Source organism: Cheilinus undulatus, linkage group 4, assembly GCF_018320785.1.
Source record: "Cheilinus undulatus linkage group 4, ASM1832078v1, whole genome shotgun sequence".
NCBI lineage: Eukaryota > Metazoa > Chordata > Actinopteri > Labriformes > Labridae > Cheilinus > Cheilinus undulatus.
Window position 1 is genome coordinate 17,847,139 of NC_054868.1, and position 25,449 is coordinate 17,872,587.

Sequence of the window (25,449 nt, forward strand, 5' to 3'; positions counted from 1 at the left end):
TTTTAAAGTGAAAATGTATCTTTTTATTGGTACCATACATTAATTATCAAGGGCAGAAACTAACCAAATCAAAAAATATATATCAAACGATGATTATTCTACAGGGATTGGAGAGGTACAAGTCACCATTCAAACACAATCAGAACTGTTGCTGGAGTCAACTGTAAAGAAATGGAAATGTACAAAATATAAAACAGAGTTGCAGCTGCATTCGTCAGACTTCACGGACACAGCATTGCTACCAGATCTGCAGTCTGAACTTCATAGTGAGCTGGCTTTAAAACCTGTTCAGATGGTTAATCATTCTGTTCATCATGAAAGACACTACACAAAGAAAAAGTCTCTGTTTAAGCCAGTGATGAAACATAAAATTCAGTGAACACATTCACTTGACATCAAGTTTAGAGTTGCAGTACATAAATTGTGATGAATGTAAAGTGAAAATTCACTTCCTGTATAGATGAAATACATGAGTTAAAATCTAAATTTTCAAAAATAAATTAAAAAATTAACTGAATCATTTCTTCATGGTGTCATTGTACCCTCAGGGGTTTTGTAATTTAATTTACACAAGTTTTAAAAAAGAGGGAAGAGGAAAGAGCAGGGGGAGAGATAGAGGGGACAGGTTCATGAGTGTTTTTTCTCCTTTTTCCTATTTTTGTTTCTTTACATTAGATCGGGATGGCTTTAGGTAAATCTAAGTAAGAATACATTTTATTACAGTCAGACAGAACTTTGCTACTACCTTAAATATACAAGCACAAATACACAAAAATTTTAAATCTCCAAAAGAAAAAAAAGGAACAAAAAGACAAAATAAAAACATCCACACTAAATTATTTCTCTTTTATAAACATAAAAGATAAAAACAATATATTTTAGAGGGGGGAGGGATAAAAGTCCTGTGTTGCTCCTTGGTCTGTAGCTTTTCAGTATTGGTAGAAAATAAAAAAGTAACAATTGAAATGAAGGCGTTTAATACAAATTAAAAAACATTCTAGGGAAATATATACTGTATAAAAACTCTTAAAATGTGTTATTGTGTGTGTCAATGTGTGTGTTAATGTGTGTGTGTGTTTTAAATGCTCTCTGTTTGAAAGACCTTCTGTGGTCAAATCAGAGTCTGCTTGGGCACTAGGCGACTCAAAGCCATCAAACTTTAATGTTTAATGTGTGTGTTCATGTGTATGTGTTAAGTTTTCCTAGTGCCACATCTCAGCTCTCCTACTCGTGTGTGGGTTCAATGGTTTTATAGACCGACTCTAAATTCTGGTCTGTCTGCTTCAGCAAAGCCACAAATAAGTTCAGACTCCCTCTTATCTCCTCACACACTTCACACATTTCTCTCACACACACACACCCCCCCACACTCACACATATACTCTAATAACAAACATTACCAGTGACTTTTCCATCAAACAGAGCGGACCAGAAGTGAAAGCCATGTTTAGAGGACTGGTGGACAAGTGGTCCCTAAGCAACTCGCCACCATCTTGACGCCGCCTCCTGCTGCCAACACGCCCTAGACCCCCCCCCCAACCCCTCCAATGACCTACACACAGACTTCAGTATGGATTGTTAAGTGAGCACAGTTCTTTTCCCTTGGGTTACATCCCTACAAATTCACATCTCCCCAGATCAGCATCCAAAGTGGAAATTAGCAAGAGCAAAAGGGGCATACTGAGTGTGAGATGAGGGAAAAGGAGGCATGTGGGACAAAAGAAGTCACAGCGAAGATGAAAACCTGTGAGACTTCTTCCAGCTCAGTGACAAAGTCTTAGACCCACTGAGCATTAATGTGATGAATCTGAGCTTGACAGTGATGTCTGGGTGTTCCTGGTGGGTTGTCGCTGTTGCACTCATGGCTGTTGGGTGGGAGTGGGGTGTTTGGAGTGACAGAGAGAGGAGGGGATGTTTATGTTGAGGTTTGCGGGGCTCTGGGCTCTACTGCGATGCCTGTGAGGTGGGGTTGTCGCTTTTGCTCTCCTGGTTGGAGGGGGCCTTGTTGTTCCAGGGCGAGTTGGAGCCCAGCGCGGGGGAGTTGTTGAAGCTGTCCTCATCATCGATGCCATTGGCGGCGTCGAACTGCGTGTTCTCCAGTCGTGTGATCAGACGCTCGTCCTCGTCGCCAAACTCTCCTCCCATCAGTGTGGGCTCGCCTACCACCATCACGTCCTGCAGGGATGCAAAAAGAAGCAGAAGATTGGACACATGTCTTTAAATGAGTCTTTTTTGCATCCCCTTCCATTCTCTTTCCACATCTCCCTCTTCTTTCTGCATTTCCCCTTTTTTTCTCTTCCTGCATGTCCCTCTATCCCTCTACAACCCCAACACAGCTTTAGCCAATGGCTGTTCAACAGGAGCCTGCTTTAGAGCCTACTATAGGTTTCTGCTTGGTACAAGAAGTTTTTCCTTGCCACTGTAACCATGCTAAATGTTGCTTGGAATAATGTTGGGTCTTCATAAATAACTTAAAGAGCATAGTCTAGACCTGCCCACTTTGTAGTGTCTTGAGATAACATTGGTTATGAATATGCGTTATACAACTAAAGACTGACTGACTGGTTGATTAACTGAAAAAAACAGCTATTCATATTTTTACTTAACTGTATACCAGCATTTTCTTAAAATGCAGGATTATGCTCAAATGAAGGAGAAAAGCGGTTTAAAAAGTGGTGCTGCCAGCCTGCATGATTCAGGTGCTTCCAATGCATAATGGATGGCAGCAAATTTTCAATAGTATCAGGTGGCATGTAACATCTGATAGTGGTGGCTGAACCTGCTGTCATTATGCTGCATGTTTTAATATATTTAAGCGGTGTATTGGTCCCACTAGTACATACAATGATACTAACTTTTGAGATGAAAAGATTGGGCTTTCGTGCATCTTAAACACCACATTTTACAACAAGTGTTTTTTTTAATCTTTTTATCTACTGTAAAATTCAGTGTATAACCTACACCCCTGATTCCCTTTTTCCCATCTGAAACATTTGCTTTGCTACTGTCACACACTCTCAAGACCTAATGTGATTGAAAATGTATCCCCATTCATTGTGTAAGCAGTCAATTTGACTTCACTGCTCAGAATGTATTTGAATATTTAATGACACACACCAAAGCAGTGGGGGCTGGCACTACTTTTTCCCCACTCAGGTTAGGTCATAACCGTGCATTTAAAGAAAATAGGAAGTATTTCATTAAGTAAATAAACCGTGTGGAACGCTTGTTTGACTGAAAACACTCATCAGTAGAACAACAGGTGACTGACAGACATAGGAGGGCAAAGCCATCCATGGGCTGTGAGTCTGTTTCATCACTGCAGGCTGAGAGCTCGGTTACTGTATTAAAGCAGGTAGGTATGCAGACTCCACATGTTGAAAACAGATGGTACTAAGAGTGACACTTGTGCACAGAAACTGCACGTTATGGACTTTGCCAAATGAAAATTTTAAGATTTATTTTTTGGCCTTTTGATGCCTTTATAAGATAGAGGAAGGACAGTGGATAGACTAAGAAACAGGCAAGCGAGTGGGGAGAGACAAGTGGGAAAGGGCCAGAGGCCAGATTCGAACCTGGGCTGCCCGCTTACATGGGCAGCGCCTTAAACCACTTGACCCTCTGCGCCCCCACTAAACGAAAATTTGAATTGCCACACAAAAGGATGGTTTGAGCCTTCGGTATTTTCTGTCGGTTAAGAAAATTATGCCTCCAGAGCAGACTTCTATGTGAAACAACAGGACACCATGTCCACTTGACCTGATGCTACTTTTAAGCTCTACAGAGTACAAACAGATCTTTTGGGCATGGTTGATTTGGCAACAGCTAGTCAGTGTTTAAAAGCATGTCTCTAGGAGGAGCTTTCTGTTATCACATACAGACATATTTTCACACTTTATCCTGAGGTTGATTTCTTATCACAATCCCTGTTAGTGCAGCTAAGTTGCTGTATTTTGCTAATGAGCAAACACAGAATTTATATAAGCCAAAAACTTAATTCTGTCTCATTAAAACATCAAACTTCCTTCAACTTCAAAGTCAACTCCCACAGACCTTCTGTCAAAAAAATGATCTCATCTGTCAAATTTCTTTCAGAGACTACTTTATGTCCTTAAAATGCTCCCCACTATCAGCCAATACTATAAAATGTTCAGCACCATTCTTAATTACAAGTCTTTCAGTCATGAAGTAGTTTTTACCATTTAATTGATCAACTAATTTTAATCTAATATCACCCTTATTTAAAAAGTTTCCTGGCTATTAAAGATTATAAACATCTGAAGTGAAGAGCTGTACTTAAATGTATCTAAATCAGTGACAGTGGCCTGATCATACATTTTAGTAGCATCAATTTTCCTGTATTTGGTTACTGAGTTGTGGACCACAGGGTTATCAAAACTGGCAACAGTCTTCATTGTGAAGAAATAAAAAAGAGCAACAATCAAAACTGCATCTTTTACTGTGCAATTAGCTACCATCAATTAGCAAATTGTACTTAGCTGACATAAATCACTGCTGTCATGGTTAAAAACATGTTGAGTTAAGCTCATAAATCATTGGCAGGGATACTTGGAAATTAAAAGTGCCATGGCACATTTAAGTCTGTAGATGTCCTAAATTCTTCTCATTTCACTAAACAGCTCATTACCCTTTAAGATTTGTTTTCAACACATTTAAAGGTCAGAAAATGGGACAAAAAAATCACATCTCTGAGGAGACCTGTGTATAAACAAAGCGCCAATGTTTTGTTAGGGGGTAATGGCAGAGTACTGACACGAGATGGCAGTGATGTACTCACTGGAACTTGGCTGGACAGTGGGAAGCCACTGCCAGGGCTCTTCTTTTTGTTGTTATTATTGTTAGTGGTTCCTCCTCCTGCACTGATGGTGCTGCCTCCTGACATCTTACGCTTCCGCCGTTTGTTTGGGGCTTGTCTTGATGGTTCAGCTGAAGAAACAGGATAAAGAGAGAGAGAGTTAAAGATATTTTTCTGTGGGTTAACCTGGTTCTGCTCAGCTTTAAATGTGTTCTTTGTCTGCCTACCTGGGGGGGCCACCATCCTCTGCCATTTCTGGAAGAGGCAGGTCTTGAGGCAGTCTCTTGGGCTGAGGCTGTACGTCTTGTGTCTGGACATTAGCTCCTGCATGGGCTCCAGAATCACACACAGCTGGAGGAGGGAAAAGAGGAGGTTAGAGATAACAGTGTTTAAGTTCATTAAACATGCTCCAGTCTATGAGATTGTGTCACTGGCAGTGTTCAGCACCAATGACTTTGTCTAAACTGATCTCAGATCAGATAAGCAGATAGAAAATAAAATACAGGAAGGAACTAAACAGGCATCATATAAATATGAGTTTAATACAAGCAGCAATGTTACATTTTCCCTGTTTAGGGCTGATTTTATCAACCCTCTATCAATAGTCTGGAACATCAAGAATTTAAGATGAAGGGACAGGCGAGAGGCGTTGTGTAAGCTAACAAACTTTTTTCAAGTTATCAATGTTTTGTTAGTAACCATTAGAAGACAATTTGTTTACATCAGGTAAAAGCAGCATAGGTTCTAACCAGCTTTTGACATAAAAAAATCAACAAGACCATGTTGGTACTTCAGTATTGTGCAGATCATTTGAAGCAGTGACATCAATTTTAAAAAATTGACATGATTATTATTTTAAGTATCTTTCACATGTAAGTTTTAGGTTAAAAAAAAAACACACTTCACATGAATATACACAATTTTTACAGCCTTCCCCCCATGTCACCACAGTTCAACATACCCCCACCAATCACATTTTAAGGTACACCTGTTCAACTGCTAATCAATGTAAATATCTAATCAGCCAAATACATGGCAGAAACCAATACTTTAAGGCAGTAGCTCCCAACCTTTCTTCCACCTAGCACATTTGGCACATTTCTACACTCCATAGCAGCAGTACTGTAAAACCTTGTCTATTAAGACGACCTTACAATGGAAAAGAACAATAAAAAGGAAGCAACGTTGCCGTGAAAGCCAAGCATAGATGTAACAGAAGAACTAAGAGAAGAGAAAAACGGACTCACTGAAATATATGTCACCCTGAGGTTCCACACTCCTGTGCAGTAGGTGCCGATATGCACAAATTGGTTGCAAACTGCCATTAACTCAGAGTAGAAGAAGAGGTATGATAACTCAGCGCAACAGTTTAGGATTTTATGAAGATCTGAACATATTTATGATTTTTTTATGGCACTAGTTTCGAACCAGTACACCCAGGAAGTCTTCTAAGAGGTATCAAGGACAACAACGACTGACATAATAAGAACAATTTTCCTTAAAATGTAAGTAAATATTTCCATTACATCATTTTTCTAATACTGACACCTTCCAGTAGGTTGGCTGATTGGTTCGTCAACGAGCTTTCATCTAACCAAGATCATGTTGGTCTGACATTCATTTAGGGGGAGTCGATGCATGCAGGGGGGAAAGGGAAAGAAAGATGGACACAAACAGCCGTCCTTTGGTTGTTTTACAGCAGTTACTCTAAATCAGTGGTTCTCAAACTTTTTTTGCCCAAGGCACACATTACATCCAGCCAAGTTTTCAAGGCACACCATATTCATTTCCATACAAAACTACCTAACATGCGTTAAAAAATCATTTCCTAATTTTGACTTAATATGTTCATTACGATGGCATCTAATGTCTAATATAAGCCAAATGACAAATAATTATCATATTGTCTACTGGCTGATTTTTTTTTCTTTTTTTTTTGGGTGGGTCTTCCTCATTAATAGCTCTTTGGGGTTTAATACGCTCAACGCTCAATGATCCATTTCCTCTTGATTTCCCTCCATCACAAAACTCCGTCAATCAAGCCCTTTGATGTGTTTCATTCTAACAATCCCCCTACCTGCTGATTTAACAGACTGCAAAGACGGCGTTCCTTTTAAGGTGTTACAGGGATTTTTAAATTAGGTAAATAGAATTTGCAGCCGTACATGGAAATAAATGTTTATAAAACACTGATAATGTAAATTTTTAAAAAATCAATCATGTGTTGCTGAATAATTGTAAATATGACTTCTAGTAGCAAAAAAATCTCACGGCACACCTAGACTTGCCTCAAGGCACACCAGTGTGCCGCGGCACACCATTTGAGAACCACTGCTCTAAATAACTTTGAAAAGACAGATCTTCAACTCGACTCAAAGATGTAGGATGTTTGAATTGAAGTTGCTCTACTGAGTGTATCTGCTCTGCCCTCTCTATCAACTCCTGCTGCCTATTTAATTCACAGTGAATATGTTATATTAAGTCCCTTTATCATCTTGTTAAAACACTCAGGTTAGAGTTAGTAACAGTTAAAGACAGATAAAGACCGGGCAAAAGAGTGAACACAATATCTCCTGGCCTTAAGTCTCCATGCATGTTTTTTTTTTTCATTTCACCTATGCTGCACGCTGTCTGGTATGTAATCGTAAATGACAGTGCTGGCTGAGACAACTGAGTTCCGTTTACAATTATTGTTATAAATCAAGGCAATTCTGTGTCTTTTTGTAGGCAGTAAACCAAATAGCCATCATGTGGTGACCATGGAAATCATATGATTGAAGGCAAGTGCATGATGAACGGCCCTGAGTCAGATGGTATTTTGGTGCAACATGATGAGCCTCATAAAGTTTGTTATGTTCATTTTTAGGTTCATTAAGACTACAAAAGAGGTTCAATCAGGACCCTGTCACTGATTTATTTCATCTTTAGATAAATTGCATATTTTCTAAATAAATAGAAAAAATGTCAACAGTCATTCAATTGGTCAGTGCGTGGGCGTAATTTCAGTCGACCAAGTTTTTCTTTGGTTGCCTACAGGCCAACAAAAACCTTTTTTTTTTTTTTTTTACACTGCTTGTACAAACAATATTTTGAAAATGGGAGTGGGTACTTATTCTTGCAATAAACTGTACACCAACTAGTGCTTGGCATTATTTCAGTTAGATGGCCGTTTTATTATAAATGTAGGCATAGTTTATTAAAATTATCCGCCTTAATTCTGTTAAAGCCACTAAGCCACATTAGTAAATGCTCATTCCTTATATGGACACTCATCAAATTCTGTTCCGTTTCCAAAAATGAAACATTAAGTTGACAAAATAACCTGTTGTATTACTATCAATAGCTCCATTTGTGTTGTGCTAATATTCTCTGAAAGTAGGGCATTTCAGACAATAGCTCCAGCTCTCAACTAAAACAAATGTCATATTTAGCAAGCTCATCAGCATCAACTAAAAAACACTATCAAAAGGAAGTCATTCAAGACCAGCTACTCTTAAGAAGTAAAGCATTATACATGTGTTCACTTACTCGGAGGTAGTTGAGGGTGGAATTGGACAGGCCACATCTTGTAATGTTTTTGGACAGCTGGTCCAGCATCTGTGGGTCCTGGGCCTGAGACATCAGAAGAAGAGGTTTTAAAGCTAAAATTCCCACATCATTATAAACATATGTAGCTTTTCTTTTTCCTGTCTGCACTCACATGCATGGCCAGTATACTGCGGGGGATGAGTTCACGGTGTTGTCTGATGCTGAAGTGCCACGTCTTTATCCTCATCATGTCGTCAAACATGAACTCCAGGTACAAGCGACCTTCTACACACACCTGCAGCAGGTAAAAAGGTGGGCGTCAGTACACAGCAGTAACACCAAACATGACATGTTTAAGACTAAGGCTATGTGCTTTTTGTAGGATGTATAATCACTTTTATTGAAAAGTTTCTGTGTTATACCAAGTTCTCCTCTTAATTACTCTACATACATTTGAGGAAGGGCAACACATTTCCTTTGAAAAGATTTTTTTTAATTTATTGGATGGGATACCTAAAGAGAGGCAGGGAATGTAAGGAGAGAGTGGGGAAAGACATGCACCCAACAGCACTAGGCACGGGATTTGAATCTGTGATGAGTGTGTCAAGGATGGTAGCCTCTGTATAGGGGTGCTTCCTTCCTCAAACATTCAGATGAGCTGTTATACCATTGTTAGTTCAAATATGTGAGGTCTCTGATGCTGACTATTCAGTGCCCAGTGAAGCACTTTCTTCCCTCCTGACATAATCAAAGTCTTTGAGGTTTCTGTGCTTAGGCATTAGGGTGGATATGAGTTGGGTAAACACTTACACGATTTCTATTTTCAAAGCATTCTCTACACATATTTTTAGAGTTCTCTATACTTTTCAGGTCATATATGAACACACGGTACAAAGAGATTGATTTCTTACTGAATTTTAAAAAGTTAGATTCTGAGATTATGTATTATTGTGTTTCCAACCCATTTGTGATTGCAAAGACAGTCCAAACTTAGCATGCTTTAAGAACTGTGGTTGTCACATTCACACTTCTAGACAGAAAGTTGGAGGAAATTCCAAAATCAAATCTCTACCTAAAGACATAATCCCTGCTATTATGTTTATTTATTTTAACATACTGATTTAACAGTCTGACAGGAGTACCAACTTTAGATTTAAAAAAAACCTAAACAACTTATTTTCATATTGTCTGTGCACTTGTATTATAAATTCACTGTGTTCATGGAATGGACAATGAATGCAGTCATGTATGATTGCTTTTAAAGCAAGTATTTCTGATTAAAAAATTATTTGGAATGAACTGTTGTCAGACAAGCTCAGTGTTTATATGTTTGCTCTGGCTCATGCTCTCATACACTGTTTAGTGTGCTCTGTTTTGACTGCTTATTTTGAGAAAATCTTTATTTATAATTAATTTTAAGTATATGCTGTATTGTGGCCCCACGATACAATATTATCACGACACTTGGGTCACGATTCGATATTATTACGATTTTAAACATTTTGCAATACAGTAATTATTGCAATACCATATATTGTGATATATTGCGATCTATACCATTTTTTCAACTGTTTAGCTCATTTAGCATTAGACTTGCCCTAATGTTTGTCGTATTTTCACAGTTTTTCATTTTTATGTACTACTTGCAAACCTTATGTGTCACGTCCATCTCATTCATGCCCTGCTTGCATTCCTAATGTCCTTACCCTGGTGCTGCCATGTTTGTTGTACTAACTTTCTCCTGCTCTATGACTGTCACCTCTGCCAACCTCACTGGAAAGACAGTTGTCCAAATAATTGATTTTTATTTTTCCATTATCATAGACTTTATTAGCAATTACTTTGAAAAAATCGAAACTTGGTGGACAAGAGGATGAGATATGTCACCAGACAAAATATCGCAATACTATGCTGTATCGACTTTTTCACCCATCCCTATGCTGTATACTGATTAACAAAATGTAAATGATTCAACTCTTTCATACATCAAAACTAGGACAGCACAAAACTCCAATATTTCGTTTTTCAAAACTATGCAGGGACCTCAGTAATAGCTAGGGATGGACACACACCTGTGTGAACATGGGCTTTCCGTTCTGAGTGACCATGGTGCACTGATCACAGTCGAGGGAAACAAAGTTATTGTGGAAGGACTCCTTGGGATGTTTCAGTACGTAGTAGAGCTCGGTGGCACCGCCCTCGAATATACTTCTGAAGTACCTCGGAATCAACGTCCGACCGATTGCTTAGAAAGAAGAGAGAGGAAACAAGCCGCATTAGACAGGAAGAAGTAGTCGAATAAAAATATTTGGTCAGTTTTTAGTCAGACATTAGAGAAAAGATACATTTATGAAACAAAGGGAAATATTTTCCCATGGTTTTGTTTCTTACTGTAACGTTTGGGTCCATCCTCAAGACAAAAAGTAATGGTCAACATGGCATCATCTTCAAAGAATTCTGTAGTAAATGCATCCCACCATAAGTTATCACACTCCTACAGGGGGCAGAGGAAGAAACATGAGTTACCAACCCAACTACTGGACTGCATTTACCTTGGGTGTGCATGTGTGTCTACAAACCTCTGTCCAGTTCTGTAGTCGTTTGTTGAGTTCAAATATTCTGTAGTCTGTCTGGTTGCCATATGGTGTGTGCCGCCTGCTCATAGAAAAGAAAAAAAAAGGGAGGGTAAAGAATTGTAATATAGTAGTACTGGCAAATTTTACAATTGATAATACATTCATTTGATACAGGGGATTAAGTATTTTTTTCTGAAAAAGCTGTCCAGGCAATCTCTTTCTTTACTTCTGTCTTTATTTTTATCATTAGAAGTCATAGATAAAGGGAAATTCTGCAGGCTTACCCTATTCCTGGCTCCAGGTATGTGGGAGGATACATTGGGGTAGGACTGGAGCAACAAGAGACAAAGAGATAATTACATTAAGCTATGGTGATAATATGCCCTCCTTCAGGAGCAACTCTGTCTTTAAGACTCTGGGACGCAGGCCAAACATGGCACAAATTGGATGATAGAAGGAGACAGTAAATAACAACACTTCTCAGATACACACAACACCATCAACTGTAGTTCATTTTGTTACAGAAAAAAAACAGACAGCTAAGTGCATCTGACAATCCTGTAAGGGGGAACTCTCCTAACCTAGTGAGCCTTTCAGTAAAAATTAGTTTAGCTTTAAGCATCAGAGGTTCACAGTGGTCCAATCATCACATTTGTCATTTCAAAGCAAGGGGCATATGTATAGATAATAAGTGGTATTAATGACAGAAAACCAAGGATAACACTTTCAATGAAAGTGTGATCTTTTTACAAATGATCACTAATAAACCTCTCCTCTACCCAGAGGTGGTCACAGGTTATTTAAAGCAGCTGTGCAAAAACCATGTGCTGAAAACTGCACAGTCACATTGATATTACTTATATGCAATATTTCCCCATTCATTCTAGTTAATACTGATATGTAAATGTAGTTTAAACCTACACTTCATTCCTTAAGACACACTTCACAGTTTAAAGAGTGAGGATGAACTGACAAAAAGACTTGAGATGACAATGGTCTGTCGGCCCTGTCTAAAACTTCACTAATATATCTGTATATGCAGCGGATATTTGAAGCCAATACATCAGTTGTAAATAGCAGCAGAAAATGTATTATCTGCCAAAACCAATATCATGTCAATACTATCATGCAACCCTAACATTCCACATTCAATACTGGGTCCTGAGTAATTACCTTCACTAATTCTTTAATAACTGTACAACTTCAAAATGTGAGAATACATTCAGGATGCTAGAGAACCTCCTGCCAAGTCTCACAGGAAAAATGTGCCCCTCCTCTTCCTGTGGCTGCAAGGAGAAGAAATTAATCTAACCTGTTCTCTTTAATTCAAATTTACTCTGCAATGCCAAAAATGTTATCAAATAAAGCAAAGAAAGCTAATCTACCAAAAAACAAGCTGCCAATGGAAATCAAATACTAATGGATGTCTTCTAGACAAACATCTGTTTGTGAGAAGTAAAGTCTCAATGTTAGGGCTGGATTAGGAAAGCTGTATAAACATTATATGCAATAACAAGAATGTCAGCAGAAGATGTCCACAGAACTCAAACTGTGATCTCCTTCCCTGGAGCAATAACTCCACACCACACAGGAAACACAGACATGAAACTTACCCCACGTCTCTGTCCAGCATGGTGCCGGGGTGGAAAGGGGGGAAAGTGCTACCGTTGGGGGGCTCCTTGGGGGAGTACAGCTTGAATGACTTGGAGGAACAGCCTGGAACAGACGGAAAAACAGAGAAGGAACATTTATTTCATGCTTCATTATGAATTATAGGTTTAATACATTACGAGATTGTGACAGATAGAGAGATCAGTGCCATTGGATAATGGCAAACATACATTTAAGAGGATGGAATAAGGCTGAATTGTGAATCAAAAAAGGAGGATAAGATGGTACACCCTTGAGTATTTCAGTTCTGTGTTTGTTTTTCACTTTTGGAGTGACACAATGAATGCTTGTATCATGTGAGGGTGAAGGCACACGCAGCCTGAACTGTCCAATATGGCCCAGTTTCAGTTGGCTGCACTCATTCGCAGGTCATCGCCAATCTGGTTTCAGAAAGACATACAATGACAAGTAAGTGTTCTTGCTACACTCTTACAAAATCTGCTGCCCTCCATCTGCAAACAGCACAGGGAAAGCCATACTGACTGCATTCACGCCCACATTAAAACAACTAAACAGATGAATCTCTCTCACACACACAGCTCTAATTGCCCAGCTCTCCAATAAAGGCCAACCAGGCATGCTGGCCTTGAGGTCATGACCCCTGTCGCTATAGTGAAGCCCCGCCTTATTAATGTCTCTCTGTCTTGTCTCTGCATATTAAAATATTGCTGACAGCATGTTTGTATTAAACATAGATATAAACCCTGAAGACACAGAGACAAGGGGATACATTTAAGTTTCACAAAGACAAAATCTAGTATACTTAATTTATATGTTTACATGGGATATTGTGCTTTTTCAACAGCGTAGATGTTACATAAGTAGTTCATGTGTTCAGTAACAAAAATGAAGGGTACAATAGTCTTGCCTCGGTTGGAAAAGGATCTTTTGATACATAAAAGGATCACTATCAACAGTTTTCTTGCTGTCTTTTGGTCAAGGGTTTTGGAGAAACATGTACAGATATTAAAAGCCAAATTTTTAAAATACAGACTGAAGATAATGTTTACATCAGGATGGTGGTTAATCAGTAAATGGTAATCAATAAGTGAATAGCATAAATAAAAAAGTTTGAGAAAATCTATCATTTGAAACCCACCTCAACTTTCTGTGTAAGTAAGAAAAACAAGTTGTTTACTGTGTGAGGCAGCCCTGCTATGCTATGGTCTGGATACAGCTCCAGAGGAAAACAAATGGGATTGATAAATAAATAAATAATCAATGCTTATGTGTCCATTAGTTGTTGAGAGCTCCATTAGCTCCTCTCCTCTCCTGTTAGCGGTTAATGACAGGCAGTCACAATCTCATCAGCTGGACTCCACTTCCTCCACTGGGAATCCTGTTCATTGCTCTCTTACAAGCACACACAGTAAAATACATACATATATCCATTATACATGCACACATCCTGCTGGTGGCCAGCCAACCACCAAAGCAAACCTTATTGAATTGTTCAACAACACCGGTGTCAAAAACAATGGCTACGTTGTTTTGAAATCAACTCCAAATTCGCAGAAAAATATCTGTAATAACAATTAAGAAATACTCCTCAGTGTGAGAGTTACCTGTGGTCGTTTTGGATTTCTGCCACTCCAGAATACCACCAAGATTGCTAAGGGGACATGTAGCCTGTCCAAACCGAACATAGCTAAGTGACACTGAACCATACCCTATTAAAACAAAAAATGATCGCATACACCAACATGAATTTTAAGTTTTTATTAAGTTATATTTCCAGAATGCCTATTGCTAAGTCTTTTCGGCTCTCAACTTGAACAGTCGGGGCTCATTTGACATGGAGTTGTTTGGTTACAAAGGCAATTAGAAAGGCTGCCAGCGCATAATGCTAACACTAACCGTTAGCTAGGCTAAAACGTTAAACACGGCTGGTATCGAGACATGGATGAACTTCGCCACATTATACCAATGAGCATCGATTTTGACTTACTATACAAAATGTAACCATAAAGAAATTCAGATAAATGACCCGCACATCTTCAAACATTAAAAACAACACTGCCACACAGGCCTGTAGGGCAAGCTAACGTTAGCAAGCCACAAAACAGACAGTAAGCAGTTAGCAACTGTTAGCCTGCTTGCTAACGCCTGAGCGTTAAATCCATTTTCAACTGAAAAATCACTGGAATAACTCTCCAGATAACAATCATGTCTGCTCGTAGACCACATTTACCACCACAACAGTCAGAAACCTAGAGAAAATTTGTTTAGAAGAAGCGACCCTTTACCTGCAAAGAAGTCCAATCAGAAAATTGATGTTTACAGATCCGTGATGATAGACCGTGTGTACGCTCCGTGCGTAAAAACCGATAGGCCCGCTGGACGGCGGTTGGCTGGACGCAACGTATCAACACAATACGTCCCTCTGAATAGGATCAATGAAAGAATCTCTTCAAACCAAGAGACCGAAACGGAATAAGGCCGAAATAGCGGGAGTCGGTCGGTTATGTTTTGTCCCGCATGAGGCCTTGTCAGTGGGCTGAAGCCTGCTGTGGGTTTACATACGGACCCAGATGAGCCCTTTGTTCACGGGAGGACATGAACAATAGCTGTAGGCCCTCCTCCTCCTTCTATCCCTCCGCAATGCATTTGCTCCTCTCTCCTCTGCCCAGCACCGCCAGCCGCCCTCTCCCCCCTTCTCCGCCTCCTCCCCCCACTAATGCACAACTGCACATGAAGGTTGTCTGGTAAGCATTTTTTTTTTCTTCCTTCCTCCCTCCTGCTTCCCATCCCTTCCTTGTAACTGACACAGATGAGAATTGGCCTAATGCAGCCGAGTGGAAGTGTGTGGAAATGAAGATCATGCTGACTGCAAAGTGGTTTTCGTGTCTGCCTAATTAGTGCACATCAGCCTGCTGCAAACAACCGAATTGAGACAGTGACATGCGCCTGGCCATAAACCATATACACTGTAAGTCCATGCAGCGAGATGCATGTGAGCAGATGCAGCATGATCGGCCAAAGTACATTAAATTCTTCTGTTAAGTTTCTAGGGTTGTTTACAATTAAATGTTTTTGAGTTTGCACACTTAACAGTCTCCAAGGTAGCCAATAAGTCCCTTACCACTGGGAATCTCTCCCTTTCCCCTCTCTATCCACACACACAGACACACAAAGACACACAGGAAGCACTAAGCCAAAAGGAGAATCCCATAGGCCTCTAAATCTGCTTAAATCGCCTCAAATCATAATCAGATATTCAGATCACAGCCAGGAGGACTCACCCATATGGCCAAAGTTGGGATAAAAAAAGAACAAGTATTAGGTCAGTAGTTTTCATATATTTATGCAAGTCTATGTCATAATACTAATTTAAAATGCAGTATTTTTCTCCAAAAGAAGATGTGACCAAGACTTTCAACATGTACACAGTCTCTTTCATATCAAGGCTGAAAAATGATGTCCTTAAATCACTGAAGCACTCTCCCTTGCCTTGATTATTTAAGGTTGCTGCAGCCACCAACCTGAATGTAGTTCTGATTTATTCACTACTCATGTACACAGGCAGTGAAAACACAATGTTTCATAAATGATTTATCCACAAATTAAGCCACTCCTGGGAGCAGCTGTGTAGAAATAGTAAACATGCTTCCACAGAGGCTGCTGTATATTTTAACACTGGTGGTCATAGGTTATATTTTTACAGTACAATTTATCATTAAGTTCAAGCTACTGTGGGGATTTTTACAAGGACATGAAAAACACTAAAATTAACACCGTTGCTTTTTAATTTGACCTACAAAAATTAAAAGATCATCAGCCAGAAGAGTTATTATTTCTATCTGAGTATATGTGAGGCCTGTTAATGCTGTCACATGGTAAGTGCCAGATGTGCTGATTAAAAGCCCTCTGACAACATTTTTTTCTCCACAGTGAAGATTTATCATGGTTAGTATGTTAGTCTGTGAAGAGACAGCAGCATGACTTCTTCGTTAAATAATAAAACCAAGGCATAAAAAGGACAAGAACAGCAAAGAGAAAAGAGCTAAAAGTTGGCCTGCTGGGGGTATGAAGATCAACAAGTTGCAAAAGATTCACTGGGAATAGAAACATTTTTAAAATATGGCCAAAAGTTGAACCCGATGAACATATAATAGTCTAACTTTGCTTCAGACAAATTGATTTGGTAGTGATTGTGTGGGGAATCATTTCATCAAGCAACTCTTTAAAATGTGATTTAAACAAAAGACTACTCAGATTTAATGAGTTTTGTTTTTGTTTTGTTTTTTCAAAAAATTTTCAATTAATTTCACTCTGGGGCGTTTAAAGGATCAACTGACAAATTTTCATTCTGCTAATAGTATATGAATTTGTTTTCCTGATTTTTTTTTTTTTTAAGAAAGAGTAAACACTTATTATTATATTTTGACAGTCATTCTTTTTAGAAATTTGCTCTAAACTAAGTAATTAAATTATTTATGAAGAATGTAGAAAATGTTAATGATAATTAAGAGATACAATAAACAAATGAACAGCAACATTTATAACTAACAGTCATTATTACAATGATAATAATAATGATTATTGTTATTATTCATATTGATAATGTTATTACCTAGGTTATGGATTTTTAAATACATATTTTTAAGAAATATATGTTATATGTATTGCTATTAAAATTTATAAAAAAGAAACAAAGCCAGTAAAACATTCCTTCTCCATTTTATGTCAAATACCATACCATTATACTCATCATAGCTTGGATATGTCTCCAGTGTTGGTGTTTTATTAGAAAGTTTTTGTATAAATATGGTTAAATAATTGGACTCTAGGATATATATATATATATATATATATATATATATATGTACAGTACGTATGAACGGCCTGATCTAGACAGATTTACACATGTGCCGTATTTCTTCCATTTCTTGATGATGGATTTAACTAAACACTAAGGGATGTTCAGTGCCTTTGATTTTTTTTTTTTATCCACCTGCAGACTTACACTTCACACTAACTTCTTCTCTGAGTTGCTTGGAGTGTTCTTTTGTCTTCATGGTGTAATGGTAGCCAGGAATACTGATTAACAAGAGCCTGGACCTTCCAGACACAGATGTCTTTATACTTCAAACACTTGAGACACATTCACTGCACTCAGGTGATCCCAATTTCACTAAATGTAAGACTACTACCATTAATTGGCCGGACCGATGTAGAATTAGGTCAGTCTCTTTAAAGGGGATAAATATTAATGCTGTCAGTTATTTTACCTTACATTTTATTGAACTGATATTACTTTGTAGAATTTTCTTCAATTTGACATTACAGAGTATTTTTGTTGGTCAGAAAAGCCAAATTATACTGACCATGAGCAATTTATAAAATCAATAAAAAGGTCAAACATCCAAGAGGGTGAATACTGTTTATAGGCATTGTATGTTATCATTCCCTATGTTTGTATTAAAAGATGTTTTTTATAGATGTGGTTGACAACACCTGCCATCATATTGCCTGTTGGTATACAGATCTGTAGATGGGTGTGTCCCCATTTTTAAAAACTCTCACCTCAAGAAGATTGAGGTCAAAATAATGTGATTTAATAAAGTTTTTGTGGCACTGTGTGGATATACCTGATGATCTCTGATTTTATTGTTTACTATTGTGTCTAATTTTTTGCCACAGTAAAGATCACTTATTACTGAAGTATTTTGAGTTTTTCCTGTCTGGTTCAGTCTCTGTTCCTTACCCTGTTTTCATTGTCATAATGAAGACAACAACACAAAAGCAGCCCTCTTTTTAGACTCCAGTGTTTGCTGAAGAGCAGTGTCTTTCAGAGTCTGACACAGAGAGCATAATCTGCTCTGAGTCTCATCTCTCACCCGACCTGCATAAAGATGCCGGGGCTGACTCTGTGTATGCTGGTCTGACAACGCTCTGCTTGTGACATGAGCACTCCTCAGCTCACGAGTCTCCTGTCACTCTGCTGGCAGCATCTTTGTGTGTCTAGTACCAGGGGGAGGAGTAGGCAGTTGTAGCTTAGAGTGTCTGCTGTGGGTGACTTATGTGGATTTGCCTATCTTACATTCACTGGCCCCTGTAGCCATGGCAACACGAGCAGTCAATGCTGTCACAACCAGAGTGAGGCTAAGAATCATCCATGGAAATGGACACACAAGGGTTAATCCTGTGTGTGTGTGTCTCCAAAGCTCACCCATTGAAATGGTACAAGACAGGGTTAATCCCTGCTGAAAATGTGTGTGTGTGTGTGTGTGTAGTGGGGTGATGGAGAGGAGGTGGGTGTGGGAGGTGTGTCAGGATAAGACTTGAAGGGCTTACACACCGTCTCTTTCGCTCTCAGGCATACGACAGGCCTTATCTCTAACCAGCACCCCAACCAGCAAAAATACACACATACTACACACTGCACACGCACACAAACATGAACACACTGCTGTCTAAACACTTTACCAGCTAGCCTTATTTTCCAACTTGCAGTCAAACATTCACACCTAAAGCCATAAATCCATGTACTATAAGTGATTAGAGCTGCAGCATGCAGTGGCTGAATAAACTCCCTGAAGTGCTCAGTGTGATGTTTCCACTAAGCTTAAGCCTACAAGTGCAACTTGTTTAGTTCACCTTTATCAAGTCACAAAAAAGGGAACACTCAAACATGTACAAAACTCCTTCTAAATCAAGAAAAACACCTTTTTCACCTGCTTTGATTTGTTGTATGTTTATGTTGCAGATTCAGCTGTAAGAAACATAAGAAAAGAGACTCACCTCCTTCACTCTCTAGCTGTTCTGACATCGCCATTTCAACACCCACAAACACACTTTTACAGCTACACACTGATCTAACTCAGAGACCAACTCTGTTTTCATGCCTCTCCCTCTCTCTGATATCTCCCATGTCCAGACTGTCAGGCTCAGGGGCACGAGGAGGGGTGTCTACAGCGTGTGTGTTTGTGCGTGCATGACAATCCAAGTGTCAGCATATGTGCGTGTGCGTGCGCACTCATGCATGTGTGGCCTGTGTATGTGCAAATGTGTGCAGCGTGTCACTAGCACTCACAAGTCAACAGGAAACTGACAGCACACACATCTGCCAGAGTTCTGATAACAAACGTCCCAGTCGCCCTCCCTTCAGCTCGGCCTGAACGCTGATCTGAGGACAGCCTTATGTTGTATAAGTGTAGAGAACCCTCAGACTAAACTGATCCTGGAGCAATGATGAGAGCTACATTTGAATGGAGTGACATCAAATTGTTGTTTTTTCCGTTTTTCTCTAAACAGGAACAGAACGGAAAAAACCACCCTTGGTTTCATTCACTACATTTCTTTCCACCAAAGCTTCTGTTTCAATGAATCTTACTTCTGCATAGTAATAAAGTCAAAAAGTGGCAACACATCAGTAGCACAAATAGTCTCTTTCCTTTATACAGTTCCTAGATGTTCTGGAGCTGTTTTTATCTGCCACTGCCTGCCAGGTTTGATACATTTGGCAGCACTGCTCTCTGATTGGCTCAGACGGAGGGACAGAGATCTATGCATCTGATTCAGCTCAGATAAAAGATCCAAACGACAAGCAGCCACTTTTTTTCTAGGATTCAGCACTAAAAGAGAACACTGGCAAGCTTTAGATCAAAGAGTGTAAGAGCCAGAATCAGAAACACTCATCTGCAGTGGTATTTTACTTCCATGTTTTGCTATTTCATACTCAATTCAGTGTTAGAAAATGTTTGGTAGGTTTCCGAGAAGCATGCTGGGGAAAAAAAAAAAAGCTCATTTTCTTTTAAACGTTTTGTAAAGCAAAAATCAAGCTGCAACCTGAACAGCTGAAAAATGAAGCAAATTCATTAGTGCAAAAAAGTGCAGTTCCCCAAGTGTCCACTTAAGGCTGGCTACTGGAGTACTGGACGTCACATAGACATCCCTTATTAAAATGCTGATTTTTACAGCAGAAACAACACGTTTATAGCCTGGTTGAAATAATTATTCTGGTTGGAATAGTTCATTTCTTTATGGGCACACACTGTACAAGAGGGGAATTTTTATGTCTTGGCCATCTTTATTTAAATAAAGGTACTGAGTTAGAGGCATGGCTGATCAGACTGCAGAACAGTACACTGTAGCTGTTTTTTAGAAGACCCAGCACCACTCTGCTTCTGTGTCTGGTACAGCACTTTCAACATGGGGATCGCAATTGATTGGCTTCAAAAGCCCCCTTCAGTAGTCAAACGACTGACATTACTCAGGCTTCGTCCAATATTTCCTATGGTCTTTGGTAGTGGTTTCCAACTGGTCAAGCATCAAGACTCACCACCACCTTCTTGAAGGTCACATATACTACCCCTTTAAGACAAGTTTATATTGGTCTCAGAGGTCCTCAAAACATGCCTCTGAACTTTGTTGCTGCACTCTAGTATTGGATTTTTGCAAACCCCTCTGTTTCAGCCCTGTTCAGAACGAGCTGTTTCTATGGCTTTAAAAGTTAATGAGCTGTCTGACTCCGCCCCTTACTCCACCCCACTTAGGAAATGGATGTGGCTCTCTTGAGCTGAGAGGAGGGACTGCGCTAACTCCCCATATGGCCAAACCTGGGGGTGGTGCTAACTCCCCACACGACATCATGAGGGGAAAATCTGAGAATGGCTTGTTTCGGCACACATTTTTTGATGGACACCAAACACTGCACATCAACAAGAACACACCATCCCCACTGTGAAGCATGGTGGTGGCAGCATCATGCTGTTGGGATGCTTCTCAGCTGCCAGCCCAGGAAGGCTCCTCAAGGTAGTGGGTAAAATGAATGTGGCAAAATATAGGAAACTTCTGGAGGACAATCTTATTCAGTCTGTAAGAGAACTACGGTATGGGAGAAGATTTATTTTCCAGCAAGATAATGACCCAAAACATACAGCCAAACAGAAATAGTTTGAAGACAACAAGGTGAATGTTCTGGACTGGCCAATTCAAAGCCCATACCTCAATCCAATAGGGAATTTGTGGCTGAACTTGAAAAGGGCTGTTTATGTCTGATTCCCATTCAACCTGACAGAGCTTGAGCAGTTTTTCAAACAAGAATGGAGTAACATTGCAGTGTCCAGATATGTAAGCCTGATTGAGACCTATCCTCACAGACTCAGTGCTGTGATTGCAGCCAAAGGTGCATCTACTAAATACTGACTTTAAGGGGGTGAAATTTTATGCAGTCACTTATTTTACATTACAAAATTTAATTGTCATTATTTTGTAGTTATCTGTGTTCACTTTGACATTAAAGAGTTTCTTGTCTCATTTTATCAGAAAGCTAAATTACATTGACCATGATTGATTTATAAAATCAATAAAAGGGTAAATTATTATAGGCATTGTATGTGAATGTATGCCTGCTTAAGGTCTCTTTACATCATAGACTTTTTGCAGTACATTATTTCCAGGTAGACATTTGCAATCCCTTGAAAGAAGCGTTGTGACCCACTTTTGGATCCTGCCTAAACAGTTAAACCACTGAGTGGTCTATGGCAAATATTCACAGTGGCATTTGACTGTTTCAAAAAAAAAGATGAGGTGGGTTGGTTTGTTTGTTTTTTGTCAGGCAGCTTTAATGAACTGCAACACTCCATTTAACAACACGAATACAGGAGAAAGACAAATTCCTCAAAAGCTCCAGTCTGTCAATAGAGGGCACCAAAATTAACAGGAAACAAAGTTCCTTTGGAAGCTTCTAGCAGTACTTATCTGACTGCTGCCATCATTTTACAGACATGTGTCAAATGAAAACCTTGTGACCAAATTTTAACTGATATGATGCACTTTTATAGATAAAAAATCAACCCATCACTTTATATACTATATCATTAGAGTAGTTAGACCTCTACAAACAACAAAATTCAACCCGCTCATCATTTTACAAAAGACTACCAGAATATGTTTTGTTCTGGATCTAATTTTTATAGATGTGTTGGAATAAAATCAGCTTTTTTTGTTTTGTGTTTTACATTTCTCCCAACTTTCAGTATTGTCATTGAGGTACTTAGTTTGTGCAAAATGTCAACTAATGAATATAACAGAAGATGTAACAGAGAGTAAGTGAATATTTATTTTAAAAAAAACAGACTATTTAAACCGCATAATTTAGTTCAGAGACATTAAAAAAGGTCAAATGACCATGTTTAGCCAGTATGACAAGCTACTGTGTTCTGAACATAGACTGTAGAAAGAACTGGACAAAGCCTGTGTGACGTCAGCTGTTTGATCACAATAGGCGGACTCAAACTGCTTTTGAAGCCAATCTGTGGCGGTCTGCATATTGAAATCACTGTCTTAACCGAACTTTGGATAAGAACCCACCCACTAAGCTCAACTTTCTTTCGGCTAGCTAGCTAGCATTCTGGTTGACGGATAGGTAGCGTCTGCCTGTCAAGCTATCTGTCAATCAAATGAGACATGCCAGTCAGTGCACAGAGAGTTTTTTCCTAAATATAATCTAAACCATTGTGGCACAAAAAAATTCACACCCGTTCAGTGAGAGCACATGAAGACATTAGCTAATAAGACACACTTGTTTTTTTTTTAACCAGGCTGTAAACCAGTTTATTTCTGGTGTAAAGAAAAATGGCTTTTAAACATGTGTTGTGTACGGGACTTCTGGTGTACCTGCAGCCAGCCTCAAGTGGACACTCACCATATTGCAATTTCTTGCACTTCCGCATTGGCTTCATTTTTCAGGGCTGGAGGTTGCCGCTTGATTCTGAGCCACCAGGCCAAGTTTCTCCACTGCACTCCAGCAATTAGTCTGGCACCTGACCTTAGGGTGAACTCCGATTAAAGCACAGCTGCCTGGCTCTGTGCCAGAGCAGAGGGACTGAAGTTGGGGATTAAATTTACTGTTTTCTAGCACAAATCTCTCCATTATAATATCTTTAATGACCCATAGTCCACTGAAAGATTGGGTAAATTGACTGACAATGAACAAAAACACATTATGTAGCGGTCTGTAACTTTTAATGAAGTCAGTAATATCAGCTAACGACAGACTGTACTGCGGTGAAATGCTCAGCAATTTTATATGGTTGCAGTGTTAGGGGGGTGGGTGGGGTAATTCCCCATAGGGACCTGTGACCTGGTGGGTCCCTATATTTGCCCTGCTCAAATAAAACCAAGTTACGACAGAGGTGAACAACTTCCCAGTTGAAGCTTTATTGATGACATTTTAAAACCTTTTGTTAAGGCAGTACAGTGAATGATGTATAGTTGTGCAGTGAGAGCAGTTTTTGCTGCAACGATCTCTCCAAATTAGCCAATCAAATGGCAGCAACTGATGCATTTAGGACATGTTCAAGATGATCTGCTGAGGTTCAAACTGGGCATCAGCATAGTGCAGAGAAATGAATCAAATGACTTTGAATGTGCCATGGTTGTTGGTGTTCTGGCAGGTTTTCACATTGCAATATGCTAAATTCTGACCCTTCCATTCAAATGTTAGAGCAGAAATCCAGACTCATCAGACAAGGCAACTTTTTTTCCAAGCATCTATGGTCCAATTTGTTGAATCCATGTGAATTATAGCCCCAGTTTCCTGCTCTTACCTGACAGGAGTGGCACCCAGTGGTCTTCTGCTGCTGTTGCCTATCTGCTTCAAGGTTTGGTGTAGTGTGCTTTCAGAGATGCTCTTCTGCACGCCTTGACTGTAGAAAGAGGTGATTGAATTTATGTTTCCTTTCTGTCAGTTTGAACCCGTCTGTTATTTTCCCCTGACCTCTGCCATCAACAAGGCATTTTGGCCCAGAAAACTGTCACTCACTGGACATTTTCTCTTTTTCGGATTATTCTCTGTAAAGCCCAGAGATGGCTGTGTGTGAGAATACCAGCAAGTCAGCAGGTTGTCGACTTTTATGTTGTCCTGGGGTCATTTTCTTCTACCCGTTAACACACGTTCTTCCACTTTACGCTAGGTTTTACCACTTTAATCCTATTTTTATCACCATTATGCCACTTTTTTGTTGCTGCTGTTTGTCCATTTTTACCAATTTCAACCATTTTTTGCCACCAATGTAATCCATTATTTCACCATTGTGGACACTTTTCATCCATGTTTGCCACTTCTTTTCACCTGTTTAAACCCAATTTTTGCAACTCCTTAGCCAGTTTTGCCACTTCTTGTCAGTTTTAACCCATTTTGCCACTTTTCCCAACTTTTTTGCCTCTTTTCTCTAAATTAATTAGCTATTTCTAATTAAAGTTGTCCCAGTTTCTTTTCTGGTTTCAGGTTAAAAATAAAATATGTTAACCACAGCTTAACTTTACAGTGGACCATGATTTTGCTGATCTCCATGGGCCCCTCAGTTTGACCGGGCCCCAGAAAGCGCTCCTCTTTATCCCCCCTTATGGGTTGCCTTGGCTAGAATAAGATGTAAACCAGATCATTTATCAATAATCCCAAAAGCAAGAATAAAACTCAGACTAAAGTCTGCTGAAAAGGTGTAACAGAATTATTCGATATCTCTCATGCTTTATAACAGAACAAACCAGACAGGGTCAGTTTTGGCCTTTGAGGACAACCAGTGTGAATATGTGCTGTCATGGAAACAAATAATTTATATTTAAAAGCAATATTCCAATAAAACTTTGAAATGGACCTATGATCCATCATCAAATGTCCATGTGTTTGTGACTATTATCAAAATATTTCATTGTTTTTGCTAAATATGACACTAAAAAGGCTTAATTCCATGTTACTGAGGACAAAGAACAGCATAGACTATAAATTATAAAAAGAAGTTTAAAATTTGTGTAAATAACTTGGACTATTGTTGGCTAAAAAGTTGAAACACAGAAAAAGGTGATAAAATATACATATGCTTTTAAAAAGAATTATTTTTTAGCCTTGAG

At 39.1% G+C, this 25,449-nt stretch overlaps 1 protein-coding gene across 4 annotated transcripts in view; it reads right to left on the bottom strand.

Annotated features, from left to right (window-relative positions):
* ldb1b (LIM-domain binding 1b) overlaps positions 1-25,449 on the bottom strand; it is a 40,980-nt gene continuing 15,531 nt past the window's right edge. Inside the window, exons 1-11 of one of the 4 annotated variants that reach the window (XM_041784871.1) lie at positions 19,336-19,463; positions 12,534-12,636; positions 11,205-11,249; positions 10,924-10,999; positions 10,736-10,838; positions 10,417-10,589; positions 8,517-8,639; positions 8,345-8,428; positions 5,044-5,167; positions 4,799-4,947; positions 1-2,175 (exon numbers count right to left, since the gene is read on the bottom strand). In XM_041784871.1, coding sequence (XP_041640805.1) covers positions 1,945-2,175; positions 4,799-4,947; positions 5,044-5,167; positions 8,345-8,428; positions 8,517-8,639; positions 10,417-10,589; positions 10,736-10,838; positions 10,924-10,999; positions 11,205-11,249; positions 12,534-12,636; positions 19,336-19,369 — 1,245 coding nt within the window. In that variant the 5' untranslated portion in view covers positions 19,370-19,463 and the 3' untranslated portion in view covers positions 1-1,944. Of the gene's footprint in view, positions 2,176-4,798; positions 5,168-8,344; positions 8,429-8,516; positions 8,640-10,416; positions 10,590-10,735; positions 10,839-10,923; positions 11,000-11,204; positions 11,250-12,533; positions 12,637-14,837; positions 15,224-19,335; positions 19,464-25,449 lie in introns of those variants that run through there. The other 3 variants (XM_041784869.1, XM_041784872.1, XM_041784870.1) reach the window with 3 other exon arrangements.